Source organism: Phaeodactylum tricornutum, chromosome 17, assembly GCF_000150955.2.
Source record: "Phaeodactylum tricornutum CCAP 1055/1 chromosome 17, whole genome shotgun sequence".
NCBI lineage: Eukaryota > Bacillariophyta > Bacillariophyceae > Surirellales > Neidiaceae > Phaeodactylum > Phaeodactylum tricornutum.
In genome coordinates, this window is record NC_011685.1 from 558,497 (window position 1) to 571,949 (window position 13,453).

At 49.6% G+C, this 13,453-nt stretch overlaps 6 protein-coding genes across 6 annotated transcripts; 3 read left to right on the forward strand and 3 right to left on the reverse strand.

Annotated features, from left to right (window-relative positions):
* Positions 1 to 243: 243 nt before the first annotated feature.
* Positions 244 to 1,991, forward strand: PTD5b (delta 5 fatty acid desaturase; the record flags this gene model as incomplete). Its single annotated transcript, XM_002182822.1, has 2 exons — positions 244 to 731; positions 863 to 1,991. Exons 1-2 carry the CDS (start codon positions 493 to 495, stop codon positions 1,989 to 1,991), a joined length of 1,368 nt encoding a protein of 455 aa, XP_002182858.1. The 5' UTR covers positions 244 to 492.
* Positions 1,992 to 2,280: 289 nt separating this feature from the next.
* On the reverse strand, positions 2,281 to 3,957 carry PHATRDRAFT_48461 (predicted protein; the record flags this gene model as incomplete). Its single annotated transcript, XM_002182947.1, has 2 exons — positions 2,281 to 3,670; positions 3,761 to 3,957. 2 exons carry the CDS (start codon positions 3,955 to 3,957, stop codon positions 2,890 to 2,892), a joined length of 978 nt encoding a protein of 325 aa, XP_002182983.1. The 3' UTR covers positions 2,281 to 2,889.
* A 953-nt stretch (positions 3,958 to 4,910) lies between these two features.
* PHATRDRAFT_15019 (predicted protein) lies at positions 4,911 to 5,549 on the reverse strand (the record flags this gene model as incomplete). The annotated part of the gene is made up of 1 exon (XM_002182948.1): positions 4,911 to 5,549. A coding segment is annotated over one exon (639 nt), but the record flags the coding sequence as incomplete, so codon positions are not given.
* Positions 5,550 to 6,595: 1,046 nt separating this feature from the next.
* PHATRDRAFT_48463 (predicted protein) lies at positions 6,596 to 8,819 on the forward strand (the record flags this gene model as incomplete). The annotated part of the gene is made up of 1 exon (XM_002182823.1): positions 6,596 to 8,819. The coding sequence occupies exon 1, from the start codon at positions 6,642 to 6,644 to the stop codon at positions 8,817 to 8,819; it is 2,178 nt and encodes a 725-aa protein (XP_002182859.1). The 5' UTR covers positions 6,596 to 6,641.
* A 258-nt stretch (positions 8,820 to 9,077) lies between these two features.
* On the forward strand, positions 9,078 to 10,905 carry PHATRDRAFT_38924 (predicted protein; the record flags this gene model as incomplete). Its single annotated transcript, XM_002182824.1, is given in 2 exon segments — positions 9,078 to 10,814; positions 10,834 to 10,905. 2 exon segments carry the CDS (start codon positions 9,078 to 9,080, stop codon positions 10,903 to 10,905), a joined length of 1,809 nt encoding a protein of 602 aa, XP_002182860.1.
* Positions 10,906 to 11,007: 102 nt separating this feature from the next.
* Positions 11,008 to 12,044, reverse strand: PHATRDRAFT_48464 (predicted protein). The gene is made up of 2 exons (XM_002182949.1): positions 11,875 to 12,044; positions 11,008 to 11,810 (listed from the first exon to the last, which is right to left on the reverse strand). Exons 1-2 carry the CDS (start codon positions 12,034 to 12,036, stop codon positions 11,142 to 11,144), a joined length of 831 nt encoding a protein of 276 aa, XP_002182985.1. The 5' UTR covers positions 12,037 to 12,044; the 3' UTR covers positions 11,008 to 11,141.
* Positions 12,045 to 13,453: the final 1,409 nt, after the last annotated feature.

Here is a 13,453-nt window from a genome sequence, read left to right on the forward strand (position 1 = left end):
GGCAACGCCATGGTACGTGTCCGATGATGAGAGTTCCACTTTTGCTTTTGTTAGGGTTGCTCATAGAAGGGTTGAATAGTACGGACGCCGAAGAGGACACACAGTTGAGCCAACCAGGATTTCTGTCGTATTATTTTTATTGGCATTTCCCTGCTCGAATACCTCTTCCTACCTAGATATTATTTCTGCCGGCCGTAACCGCGGAAACAGGCCAACACAACAGCTACCCCATTGACTGTGCGGCGTGACCCCAACGGGGAACCACAACCAAGCCCGCACCGAACAGTGACTAACCAAAGGATTCGACCGCCTGATCCTCACTGACCACTAAAACGGAACCCCATTCCCGCCGTAGACTTGCCGTTACACAGATATATCTTCTCCCCTCGGTCTCGAGAGACTTTAATTCGTTGGCTTTCTCTCCCCGTCCAGTCGTTATGTGCGTCACGACGCCGGTACCGGTCCACACCTCCGGTTCGAGCGCACGCCGCCATGGACGTGTCGTTACGGAACAAATCACTGTCGGTCGACACCTTGGCTCCCAATCACGTTTGTATCGACGGGAAGGTCTTCGATTTGGACTCGTTCGATCATCCCGGGGGGGATTCCATTCACGTCTTTGGAGGCAACGACGTGACGGTCCTGTACAAGATGATTCATCCGCATCACGGACCCAATCAATACGCGCAAAAGATGAAACTAGTCGGTGTGATTGACAAATACCGGTGCGAGTAAGTGCCCGCGATGGATACAGACAGACAGAGAATGAGAGGAGCTTTGGGCAAGCTGCTAGCCTTGTTAGTCTATCGGCTACCGGCCGAAAAAACACCATTCCTCATCGACCTGTTTCTAAAACTGTTAGGTATTCGTTCGATTCCGATTTTGGCAAAGAGATGAAACGCGAAGTCTTCCAGATTGTCCGTCGCGGACAAGAGTTCGGCACCGTGGGTTACTTCTTCCGAGCCTTCCTCTACATTGCCTTTTTCGTTGCCGTGGTGTACCGATGGACCTTTCAGACGGGTCCCTCCTACGCGTTGGCTGTTGTTTTTGGCCTGGCAAAGGCTTTGATCGGACTCAACGTCCAACACGACGCCAATCACGGCGCTGCCGCCCCGCCGGGACGCAAGAACGTATGGATCAACGACCTCCTCGGGTGGGGAGCCGATCTCATTGGTGGCTGTAAATACCTCTGGATTCAAAAACACTGGACGCACCACGCCTACACCAATCACGCGGAGAAGGATCCCGACGCCTTTGCCGCCGAACCGTTTTTGATCTTCCGAGAGTATCCCGCATCGCATCCTGCCCGGCAGTGGTACCACAAGTATCAAACGCTTCTCTTTCTACCAATCATTGCCGGTTACTGGCTCTCATCGGTACTTAGTCTGGAAGTAGCCAAACTGCAGGACGCGGGCGCCATGAGCGCCACGATGAAATTCGAAAACAATTTCGTGGCCCGACAACGCAAGTTTACGGTCTTTTGGCGCATTGTGCATTTGGTTATTATTTTGGGACCGCCCTTGCGGCAACACGGTCTCACCGCCACCGCACTCGGACAAGCATTGACGGTAGGGGCGGCGGGGAGTCTTTTCTTGGGATGTCTCTTTTCCTTGTCGCACAACTTTGTCAACGCCGAACGGGACCCCACCGCCATCCTGGCGCCACCACCAACGTCAACCGACGGGAGTGACAACGAGAACACCACCGCACCCGTCTGCTGGTACAAAGCCCAGGTGGAAACCTCCTGCACCTACGGTGGCTTTGTCTCGGGTGCGCTCACGGGCGGTCTCAATTTTCAAGTCGAACACCACTTGTTCCCGCGAATGAGTTCGGCCTGGTATCCCTTTATTGCCCCCACAGTGCGCCGTGTCTGTGCGAAACACAACGTTACTTATACCTACTACCCCTGGCTCTGGCAAAACATGGCGTCCATGATGCGGTATTTGCACGTGACTGGTGGAAATACGGACGCAATTACCAAATTGGAGTAACAGTAATTCAAATGTTGGGCATTGTTCAGACCTCCGGCTCTCATTATAATCATTAGCTACACAGTTGCTTCATGACAGTGATCGATTGGACAATGTCCAGGAAGCGGGGCAGGTCGCCCCGTTCTTAGTATGGACATCATATCTCCCGGAGCCACAAATAGCTCAAGGTCCAAGGACAACCACCAAAACAGCGGACTCTGGACTAGTAAATAGTACAGGTAAACCACCACATGATCAGAATGGGATCATCTCTTGTTATCCATATAGATGCCAGTAGCATAAATGATCGGGTACTAGTCGTACACAGCCTGTTGATAATGCTAGAACTGACAAATCACAAAAAAACGTGACGGCAGACGAATGCACACTGACAACGTCCAGAGAATCCTGTTTACTAACTTACGGGCCAGTCGAAAATCTCCACTCACATGGGGACTTTGTTAACATAGTGACACTCGTGACGTCTTCCGCTTTCACGTTCTCTCTGCCGGCGATTAGAACGCGATGCAGATAGAGGCAATCGTACCAAATTTCCCTACACAAGGAATTTGTTGTCTTTGTCGACAATGCTTAGTACTCTCTTCCGTACATCTACTCTGCCGCCATTGAACTTACAGTTAGAAGATAAATCGTCGGCCTGACGTTAATCAATTTGTTTTCCAAAACTAAATTGATTTGTTGATAATACAAACAGCTGAGATCTTTGGCAATCCAAGGAGAGGCCTTCTCTGTACAATCCACACGGCAAACACGCTTAATAGTTGCTCCGGGATGATCAGCAAAAACTGAAAGGGCGTTCGCACAAAGTTTAGTACATTAATTGTTCCGTACCTTTCGGAATCCTATGTACACATTCGCTCGAGGCCCGGCCCGTAACATGGTGTATAAGCTGCTCTTCTTATCGCGCATCAACGTTTCCTTCCAAATCCTCTGCAGCCTGGACCTTGCGTTTCTTTGGCGGCGAGCCCGGTGCGTCCTTCGAAGTCAACCCGTGTACCTTTCGATACAGATGGTCCATATTTCGTCGATGCAGTGAACGGCGGAAAAGCTCTGATGTCAATTGCTCTTGAACGTCCGGCTGTAATTTCCCCCTTGCTTTTACTTTCTCCTCTAATTTCTCCCAGGTCTTGTGAAAAGAGGCCAAAGATCCTCGCCTAGGTAGCCAACCTTCGCCCGAAACTGCCGGCAATGGAAAGTGAGCTTTGCGTTCCGCTCGTCGAAGGTTTATAACAATTGCATCCGCCCTTTTAGTTGCAATTCCCGCGTCACTAAGCTGTCGTCGTTTTCGCAATGGACCTGAAGAAATAAGTTTCGCATCGTGTCCCAACAATTGATGATTCCAGGCGTTGAAGGATTGCGAGGAGTTTGGAAGTGGCTTCGGCAACGACCTGTGTAAGCCAGCAGCACGGGCCATGAGCTCAAGCCGTACTTGTTCTTCGGCCTGAGCCCGACGTTGCAGCATTGCTGCAATATCCAATCCCATAGGCGACCCCAACGAAGGAATACCATCCAGTAGACTTTGTGGGCCAGAATGGGAAGATGATGATGTTAGGCCTTGAGCCAGGGACTGAAGCTGGGACGGTAAGATTCGGCCGTTGTTCGGTAGCATACGCTGTAAATGCGCCTTCAGACTCTCATCCATATTGTTACTGTAGCCGTGTTTGTTCATGAAAGGATAGCTATCCATTGAGCAGTTTGACAGCGAGTAGGAGACAGGGGCTGCTGGTCGGCCTTACTTTTATTTACTTCGATGATATCATAGGGCTTACCGGAGCAACAGTGCTAGAGCTCGACAAACCACGTCTTCGAAAGAAACTGCTTCGCGCACATATTGTACGTAGAACCCGTAACGTGTACCGGTGAGGGTTCCGGAAAGGAAGCAAGCCGGCTGGATGGTCTCCGTCAAATCCTGCACGGGAGCTGGATGACTTTTTGTTTGAATCAAGACTGATTCATATAGCAACATTTTTACGGGATTCAACGGAAACGAGAACTTCAATCTGCATGTAATTATTGTATTACACATCGACGGAGAGTGGACCGTCACCACATCCGCTGTCAAACCTAGTGTTCAGGATTCGACATATGCCATAATTTGTTCGTCAGTGTTCCAACGAGCTTGCAATTGAGCTCTTCCGGATAAACAAATCTAAACGGTATTTCAATATTCATACCAATAAAAAGCATACAGAATTTGTTAAACAAGTCCAGGGCGATAGCAGCACAAAGCTACTATTCGCGTACTACTGTTCTTTGGATCTAAATTCAAATTTGTTATATTGAAGTTTACTTTTTTTCCGAAGCACGCTCCGGCACACTTTGCGACCCACGTGTAGGCTCAAGATTTCCGATCTACGTGGCGGTGATCTGTGAACTCGTGGATCATCCGAACTCTTTGAGTCGGCCTAATGAAAAGAGGCAATATAAATCGGAAATGCATCTTTCAATATTTCTTCAAATTTATTACGTGTAAAAGTGCATGCTCGCTATTTGTAATCTCTGACTCACTGTCAATCGCACGTTCAATTTTAAATTAAAGTAATACTTACTGTTAGTACCAACGATTCTCGGGCCTTTGTTTGACTGTGAAAAATCACCGCGCTTGCGCCGCTGTTGGTCACCCCAATGATATTTGTTCGAGCATATCCAAAAGCCCTAAGTAACAACTATCAGGCTTTTCTCTGACGACAGCAATGCAACAGGATCTTTTGGCCTAAAAAAGCGCCCCTTAGCAATCAAAGGACTCCATCGACTCCGCAGCATACTAACAATTCAAGTGTCCGATTCATTAAAAGAGCTGAACGAAGCTAATAAGTAGTTATTTCAGCGAGAACAGCAAGAAAGCATAGTATTCGAACAATCCAAACAGGAAAGCCACCAGCTATTCGGAGTCAATGTAGTAGCAGAAAGACTTGGGAGCTACTTTGTTATATCCTTTAAAAAATGCCAGAGTAGTATCCCTCCGGTAACGCTTACGTTCAAAGAGTCGACACCTCCCGCATCCACGGCTCCCGGCACCTTGACAAATTCAGTACACGATTTGGCCACAAGTGACCTTAAGCCGTGGCCTTCAGACCCCAAAACCAAGATGGTGGGCCCGGACATCTCCGATATCTCCTGAAGTTCGTACAATGGAACGTTCAAATCTCGTGGTACGGAGGCGGATGCGCCGACTATTCGAAAGCCATCCGACTCGGCCGCCGCCAACGTTCGTGGAAGGTTGCTAGTACTATACAAATCCACCAGCTCCAACGCCCCTGCGCTGGCCGCACTTACAGTGGGGGACGGCGGGGCTGAGTTTTTGGCGCATACAAGGATGCCTACTTTGGTCGAGCCACCCAAAAAGTAGGCTGACCGTAGCAGAGCACCCAAGTTCTGGGGATCCACGACTTCATCTAGGACTAACCACATGCTGGGTGCTGCGGAATCCTCATCGGGATGTGGGATTTTGTTAAGCGATTCAAAGAAAAGCTTACCGCAACGTAGAACGTATCCTTGATGCGGCCGATTTCCAGATAAAGTATTCAAGACTCCTTTATCGACCGAGGCGATGGGAATTCCCCGCGCAGCGGCAAGCTCTTCCACTTTCTCAGCCTGAATAGACTTCTCTCCGGAACGCCCAATCTGTCCCTTCTGCTCTTGCACAAACAGCCACGGGGAGAACTGAGCCTCCGGCTTTCGTTCCCTTTGCGCGATTTCGTGTTCTCGGTCTGCGCCTTCCAACGAATTTAAATCAATAGTATCTTCCGGTCGAGTGAAATCACGTTTATTTGCTTGCAGCGCATTCAACACGGACGATAGCCCATACAGATGAACCAAACCGGTGCCTTCCAGAGCTTTCATGTTTATTTTTCGGTCCGGCGAAACCTCTTCGCTTCGGTTGTTCCGGCCGGTTCGGTCGGGTCTACCACCAAGTTCTCTTCGATCTCCACGATTCACACCTCGATTTTCGGCTGGAAACGATCGCTTCTTTCTCGCGGGAGGTGTAAAGTCGTCCCAGCCACCTCGCGTTGGGTTGCGGTTGGTTGTATCGTAGTCTTTCCAAGCAGACGTGGAACGTGGTTCTCGGGATCCGGATCGACGATCAGGCGTCGACGCCCAATCGTCCGTCGGGTCAAAATCATCCCAACCGTTGTTTTGGGGCTCGTCTTTTTGCGATCTTCTCCGCACCCGTCGGCCTTGGTCATCGACTTCGAGCTTCAAAACCAGCAGCGCGGGTCGGCTGTTGTGGAAATTGCGAGCACTTGTTGTGGTCAGCGGTAATGACGGGACCCAGGCGGACGCAGTTCTTCGGAACAATAGAGAAAGCATCATAAGCATAAAGTCCAACGATAGTAATGCTTGACAAAATTGGGCAATCCTCATGATGCCTTTTGTGTTTGGAATAGCGCGTTGCGGAAGCCTGCTCGACCGATTACGAGGGAAGCCGAGATGGATGGATGGATGCGGGGGATTTACTGTTGACCTGTGACAGACATGCAGTTGGATCGCGGTGTCGGACAGGATACCAAAGTATACATCGTGTAAGGTTCGGGTCACTTTTGAATGTCGTGTTCGTCTGTTCCCCGCCGTCTGCTCGCTTCACATTTTAAACCGGTTCCGTCTTTGGCTCATGACAATGCCCTCGGGACGTTCCTGGTTGTCACTACCATGGTGAGCGCACCGGAAGACGCCTTGCGACGAAGATCCATTGCCGTACCACCAGGGAGCGCTTCTCCCAGTCAACAAGAAGTCCGGAAGAAGCGAAAACGCAAAAGACCCAACGAAGCCGAGCCACCCTTTTACGTATTGTTTCTGCAAGTTGGCACGACCTTGCTGATTCTAGTGTGGGCTCTACATGGATCCTATCGATGGGTCGTCCCAGCGGCGCTCGCTCCGGATCTAGGCGAAGATTCTTATGACGACGATGTAGCTATGCCTGTCGAGATCCATGAACAAGACCGCAATGTGGGACCCTTGCGACTGAAAATGACCGATTTGCTCACGAACGCTTACCCGGAACCCCACGACGAGCAGCCCACAATCCCTGCGTTGCCGACGTGGAATCTAACCGCCGAGTCGGACTTTGACGCCTACGCCTTGGCCGAAAGGTTTCACACAAATAGCACCGTGAATACGCTGTTTTGGCAGACAGCCGCGGGTTTGCGACGACAATTCGCCAAACTCTACGGGGGAGAAAATTCCGCCCGAGCCCTGCTCACCCGGGGGTTGTCGATCTTTGGCGCCTCTCTTATTACTGATGTTTCGATCAGCTCGCTTCCTTCCGACTTGCGCTGGACAGCCTGTCGAATTCAGTCAGCGCGAATCGAAAAACGACCCTTTCGCTTCGCCTTTGGCGGCTATTCCGTAACGGTTGGACGGGGCAATCTGTTTCGGCAGAGCTTTCCGCTGGTAATGGAAAAACTACTGCACACATCTTTCTTGACGCTGGATGTGGACCTTCAAGTAAATAACGCGGCGATTGGTGGCTGTCCGGCCTTTCCCTACGGCTGGTGTATGAAGAACTTTTGGGGTGAGGAACCCGACGTGGTCTCCTGGGATTTCGCAATGAACGAAGCCGGAGGGGACCCGCGTGGAATGGAAGCCTACCTGCGGCACCTATGGCAACTACCACGGCAACCCAAAGTAATCGTCAAAGACACATTTATGGCAACGGACCGGCGACTATTATTGCAAACCTACGTGCAACAACACAATATACTACACGATCCCGTTGTCGTGCATACGGAACCGGCGGTTCGACCCTTTTTGGATCGACCCGAACATTCCCGACCCGAGGGATTTCTGTCCTGGAGGGAGTTTGGTTCCCCACTGGGTGCACCAGGACAAGCCTTGCACCATCCAGCCGTCAAGGAACACGAACTTATTGCTTGGCTATTGACAATGCACTTTTTGAGTGCCTTGCAAGTCGTTGCAGCGTCCGACGAAGTCTCCAATCTTTTACAGTGCCCAACTCCGAATCCAAACTATTTGGTACCTCCGCCGCAGACTCTAATGGCCAATAATAGCACCGATGTTTGGAACACTTTGATGTATGGAAGGCCATCCCATACGGGATTTTGGCTTATGAATCAGGTACAGTGTCGAACGACTTTTGAACCAATCGTCGACGGAGACCTCTCGTCCATCATTGTATCGGGCAGCGAGGGGGAAAGTCTCGACGTTATGCTTCCCAAGTCCAAAATGTATTACAACCGAGGATGGGTCTTGGATCTCAGCGACGGTGAAAAGCAAGCCAAGCGAAAACTCAACATATTTGGAGGACTCGGATTTCTCGACAGCAAAAAGGCCTACTATGGGTTAAAGTCTTCAGGAACTTTGCGTTTTTTGTTGCCTTACGAAATCAGCGGGTCATCGAACAACACCTTAATATCACAGCAAAAAGTTGGCGATCGCGCCAAAGACTGGTTTCAATCCGTCACTATTTGTCAAGTGAATGAGAGAAGGGAAGGTGGAGCCTGCAATGCGGAACAAGATCTACACCTGACCCTAGGTGGACTCAATATAACCAATGCGAGCATGATTGATGCGGCTCGAACGTTGTACTTGGGCAAGAAACTCTGCGTGTACCTGCCGGTTCCCGAAACGGCATTATTGACGTCGAGAAAAGTGCTAACAGCAAACGAGACACCGGATCTCGTGTTTGTCGACAACGTGGATGAAGAAAGGGAGAACCGCGTGGGTCTCGCTCTGGAGGTGTCCATAATCAACAACCATATTATACGGCGAGAGCAAGCTTGTTCGGTATCACACGTTGTATGGGAACAACATTGGGCAGCATCTCCATTGAGTGAAAGCTTACGAGCAGCCTCTAGTATTGATTTTTAATCTATTCGTAGTCTTTGGCTTCGTACCGTGTTACTCTCAGTTTAGTCCCATCTCCACGAGGGAAACCAAATAACTGTTAATCAAAATTTGCTATGGTTTGAACATCGGCCTGCGCGAATTGCGAATTTTGTCATTTCTCATTATTTTCTCGTATGGTTTCATGTAAATAAGGTGGAGAATTGCGCTTTGGCACAAAGTCAGGCAATTTTCTGTTGCATTGACTGTGAGAGCACAAATCCTAAAATGAGAAGTCAAACAATGCGAAGGAAACAACCGTGGACAAAGCTAGGTCCTGACGAGTCTCCGACGCCGTGCACTAGCAAAACTTCTTTTTCGGACAAAGCTGACGGTGAAGACTACGAGCCGTTCTACGTGACGTTTTTCAAAGTCGGCGCGACTTTGGCAATGCTGGTCGGTCTCGGTTTGGTGTTCATTACGTACGATCAGCTACTACCACACTATAAGAAAGACACCTTTCATGATGTAACACGATACCGTCATCCTGAAGTCCACGCCATTGACATGCCACGGGAACAGTCTTCCATCCGAATTGGAGTCCAAAACGCACCGCACGTGCGCTTACCGGAAACATCCCAGTACGATGCGTTTGGAATCATGGAGAGCCACTTCGAAAACTCTACAACAACCAGCGCAAAGCATTTTTTTCAAGTAGCGCTATCTATCCGGGAATCGTTTGCTGAAATATACGGTGGGGTCGGCCAAGCCCGTTCTCTTCTCGACCGAGGATTGGCTTCTTTGAACGAGACAGCGTCGACTTCCATCGCACTGCCGAAAAAGTTGGCCCATCACATCTCCTTGCTTCAATTATCGACTTCTGGCAAAACATCGTTTCAAGTCGTTGTCGTAGGTGGATCTGCTGCAGCAAGCTATGGTAATTACCACGATACAGCATACTCTTTTGTTGTGGAACGCATACTACGGAAACCAATGCAGGCTCTAGGACTCGAAATCAAGGTACATAATCTGGCTATGCATGATTTGACCGAATTTCCGATAAGTTGGTGTCTGAAGCATGCCACCGGTGGCGAGATGCCCGATCTGCTCATTTATGACTACGACGAATCCCCTCCTGCTCGCTTTGAAGCTTTTTTGCGTCACTTGGGAGCCCAAATTCCGTTTTTTATGTTTTTATCACCCAAAGACGCTCTTCTGCCTATCTTAAAGTACTATGCGAAAGAATCATTTCTCCAAAACCCAGTTTTGATCCGCGATCGAGAAGCGGCTCGACCTTGGCGAAATGTGGCCGAAACACAGCTTCCAAAGGGCTTCCGATTGTGGGATCAATTCGACTCTATTAGTGGGACACCGGATAAGACGTACAAGAATCGATCTCGATCACACCAAAATTTGATTGGTTGGTTGATCGCGATGAGGCTGTTGAGCGCCTTGCAACTTTCTGCTCTGGAACAGTTTGACGAAGAGATATTGATTCAGCCCTCGTTGCCTGCTCCTTTGCTCCTCGACCAGTCTCTAGAAAGCCAAATCTTTCTTGGCGGAGAATATTCAGCACAGCTAGAATGCTTCACAAGCTTTGAATGGGTCAGCCGTAGCGGATCGATGCGAGGAGGGGGTATTGGTCTAGAAAGTGATGTTCGCTCCAACCTCCAGAATCTTGTGTTGCGCGACAGCACCATCGGCGAAGATTCTGAGCTACTATTGCCGAAAACGGCGCAGTGGTTTACCAAAAGATGGACACTCGATTTGGACACGACCTCCAAAAGGAACAAGCTAAGAACGAAAGGATCTGACTTTCTCGGGTTTATGGATTGGAAGAAAGCCTTCTGGGGTGTGCCACAATCGGGACCTCTATCTCTACTTATACCTGTTTCGAATGATATCAAGCTACAAAAGGGAACTGCACTCGCGCAAGACTTCATGATGTCTCTGATTGTATGCGGTGCTGAAACACGAAGCTCGGGAAAAGGAAGTTGCGATCTTGAGGCAGACGTCTCTTTCAGCATTGGGGGGCACCAGGTAGCCTCAAAAACCATAGACCAAGCCTTGCGTTCGTCGAAAGAGTCCAACAGCTGTGTTGAAATCGTCACTCCTCCAAAGGCGAAGCTGACTACGCACAGAAATAGAGAACGCGAGACCACTGTTGGCGTAGAGGTTAGTATACTTGTATCAAATCAAGGTATTTTGTGGAATAATGGGGCATGTTCTGTGGCGTTCGTCATTCCGAACAAAGTTATGCTTCCACCAACGCCATTCTGACCTAATTTGTAGAGAGTCTTGTTATCTTTCCATTACTTGATTGAAACACTATTGCGTACTCTTAGACGTCAACAACATCCCACCGACTTATGAGTTACCTTTGGCGCGACCCCCACTTCGTCCGCCCCGCCGAGGCGCATTTTTTCGACGAGCACCCTGTTTAGTCCCACTACTAGCAGTATTGGCGCCCACCTTTGCCAAAACAATCTTCTTCTTCGGTGCTTGCTTGGCCTTTCCGTCTGCCTGACCTTTCTTTTTCGCCAAAAGGACCCTTTTTCTGTTGGTAAGTGCAGCCTTCATTGCTGCTTCGTTCACCTTGTCGCTTTCTTCGCCTGTTGGTGTTTCTACGATGGCCTCCCCGTCGTCTTCACCCATTTCGTCTTCCTCTACTTCACCCTCCTCCTCTTCATCTTCCTCTCCTTCCTCCTCGCCCACTTCGTCGTCATCCTCTTTCGCATCAATAGTGTCAGTGTCCTCGTCCAACTCTTCCCCTTCTTCCACGGTCTCCTCGGTCTGAGCAGCGGCTCTGTGTTGAACAACTTTAATAAGACAATTCTCCAAAGCAGTTGCCGGTACCTTCCAAAGAGGGCGCTGCACCGTTGCAGCTTCGACACAGCGGTAGCTGTAGGTATCGGCGACTTCTTTCGCCTGTCGTGTCGGTAGGACAAAATCGTTGGTCGCCCACGAGGAAAGTGCTTCTTTGGCTGCTTTCTGATAGGCCTGCAACTGTGACTTGTGCAAGTCGGACACCTGCTTCTATACAAGTAGGAATGAGTAGTGCTATAAACCCTGCAAGGAACGCCTGGTGGATCACACTTACCACTGCATCATCAGCCGCAGAGCTACGCTTTAGAACAGCATCGGCCGCCTTCCATGATGCCGTCAGATCCTCAAATTCCACCAGAGTATTGGCCTCGTGTTTTTTCAGCAGTGGTTGCAAGTAAGCCGTCAAAGCATCTTTCAGTATGGATTCAGAAGGCATTGTCTTGACATGAAATCGTTGATGTAAAATATGACTTGCTATGTGGACCAGACGATCGATGCGAGGAGTTCGTTGTCGAGTCCAAAGATTACCGTAAATAATTGGAAGACGGACACAATCTGGCAAATGAACGTAACCCTAACCAAAATACAACACAAATGCCTATACAGAAGAAGGACAGACGCTATATATGGGCTACCTAACTAATAGTTTGCGGATTTGTCGATTGCCCAGATGCACGCTTGTACATAAAATGCTGGAGGGGCCGGACCGCATTGATACCAAGCGACCAACGAAGGCTCCAGCGTGGCATCCATGGCAACCGCATTGGTATTGTCGGAGGAGGACCGAATCTTTCAAAATCGCGTTCACGGCGCAATCCAGACAGTCCAAGCATGGGAGCAAGACCCGGAACTTTTTCGACGCTGTCGAGACTTTTTGATTCCGTGGGACGCTCTCCGGGATGACGAAGGCCGCTATTCTGAAGCTGATGATCACGCCCGTTTCCAAAACGCTAACGTGGTCTTTGTGCAACGTCTTGCACGCTTTTTCAAGTCCTTCATGACGTGGGTGAATAATCCACAATGTTGCCAATGCGGCAGTACCGAAACGGTGCACAAGGAGACACGGGGGCCCAATTCGGACGAAGAGCGCAAGGGTGGCGCAAACCGAGTCGAGGTGTACACGTGTCCGACCTGTAGCAGCTCAGAAACTGTTTTTCCACGGTATAATTCTGTGCGCAAGCTTTTAGAAACTCGCCAAGGACGATGCGGAGAGTATGCCAATCTCTTTGGCCTCTTTTGTCGAGCCACTGGGCTGGAGACGCGGTATATACTCGATTTCACCGACCATGTTTGGACTGAAGTGTATTTGCTAGAACAATGGATCATGGTGGACAGCTGTGAAGGGGTAATTGATGAACCAAGCATGTACGAATCGGGGTGGGGAAAAGAACTCAACTACGTTCTGGCCATCTCTATGGATCACGTAGCCGATGTCACGCCTCGATATACGCGGAATTGGTCCGATGCAGATTTTCAAGCACGACGCCGAGCGGTTACTACCAGCGAGGCTGTATCACAAAGCATTCTCCAACGCCTCCAAGAAAATCTGCAGCACAATTTTTCGAGGAAAGTCCGAGAAGAGATGGCTCGGCGACTAAAACATGAAGATCATGTACTCAGACGAGACCAAGAAAAAACGTCGTGGAAGCAACGGTACAGACACGGACGGTTGAGTGGATCCTTGGTATGGAAAGCGGCTCGTCAAGAAGTTGGAAGCAATGACAATCATTCACAGAATTCTGACGAGGTTCTGCATCAACGTTTCCGCGTTGAGGCCTTTTACCCCCGGTCAGCTAATCCGTCAATCATTGTCGATCCAAAGCCCAGCATTCAATTTGGAGGCATTGTAGTTA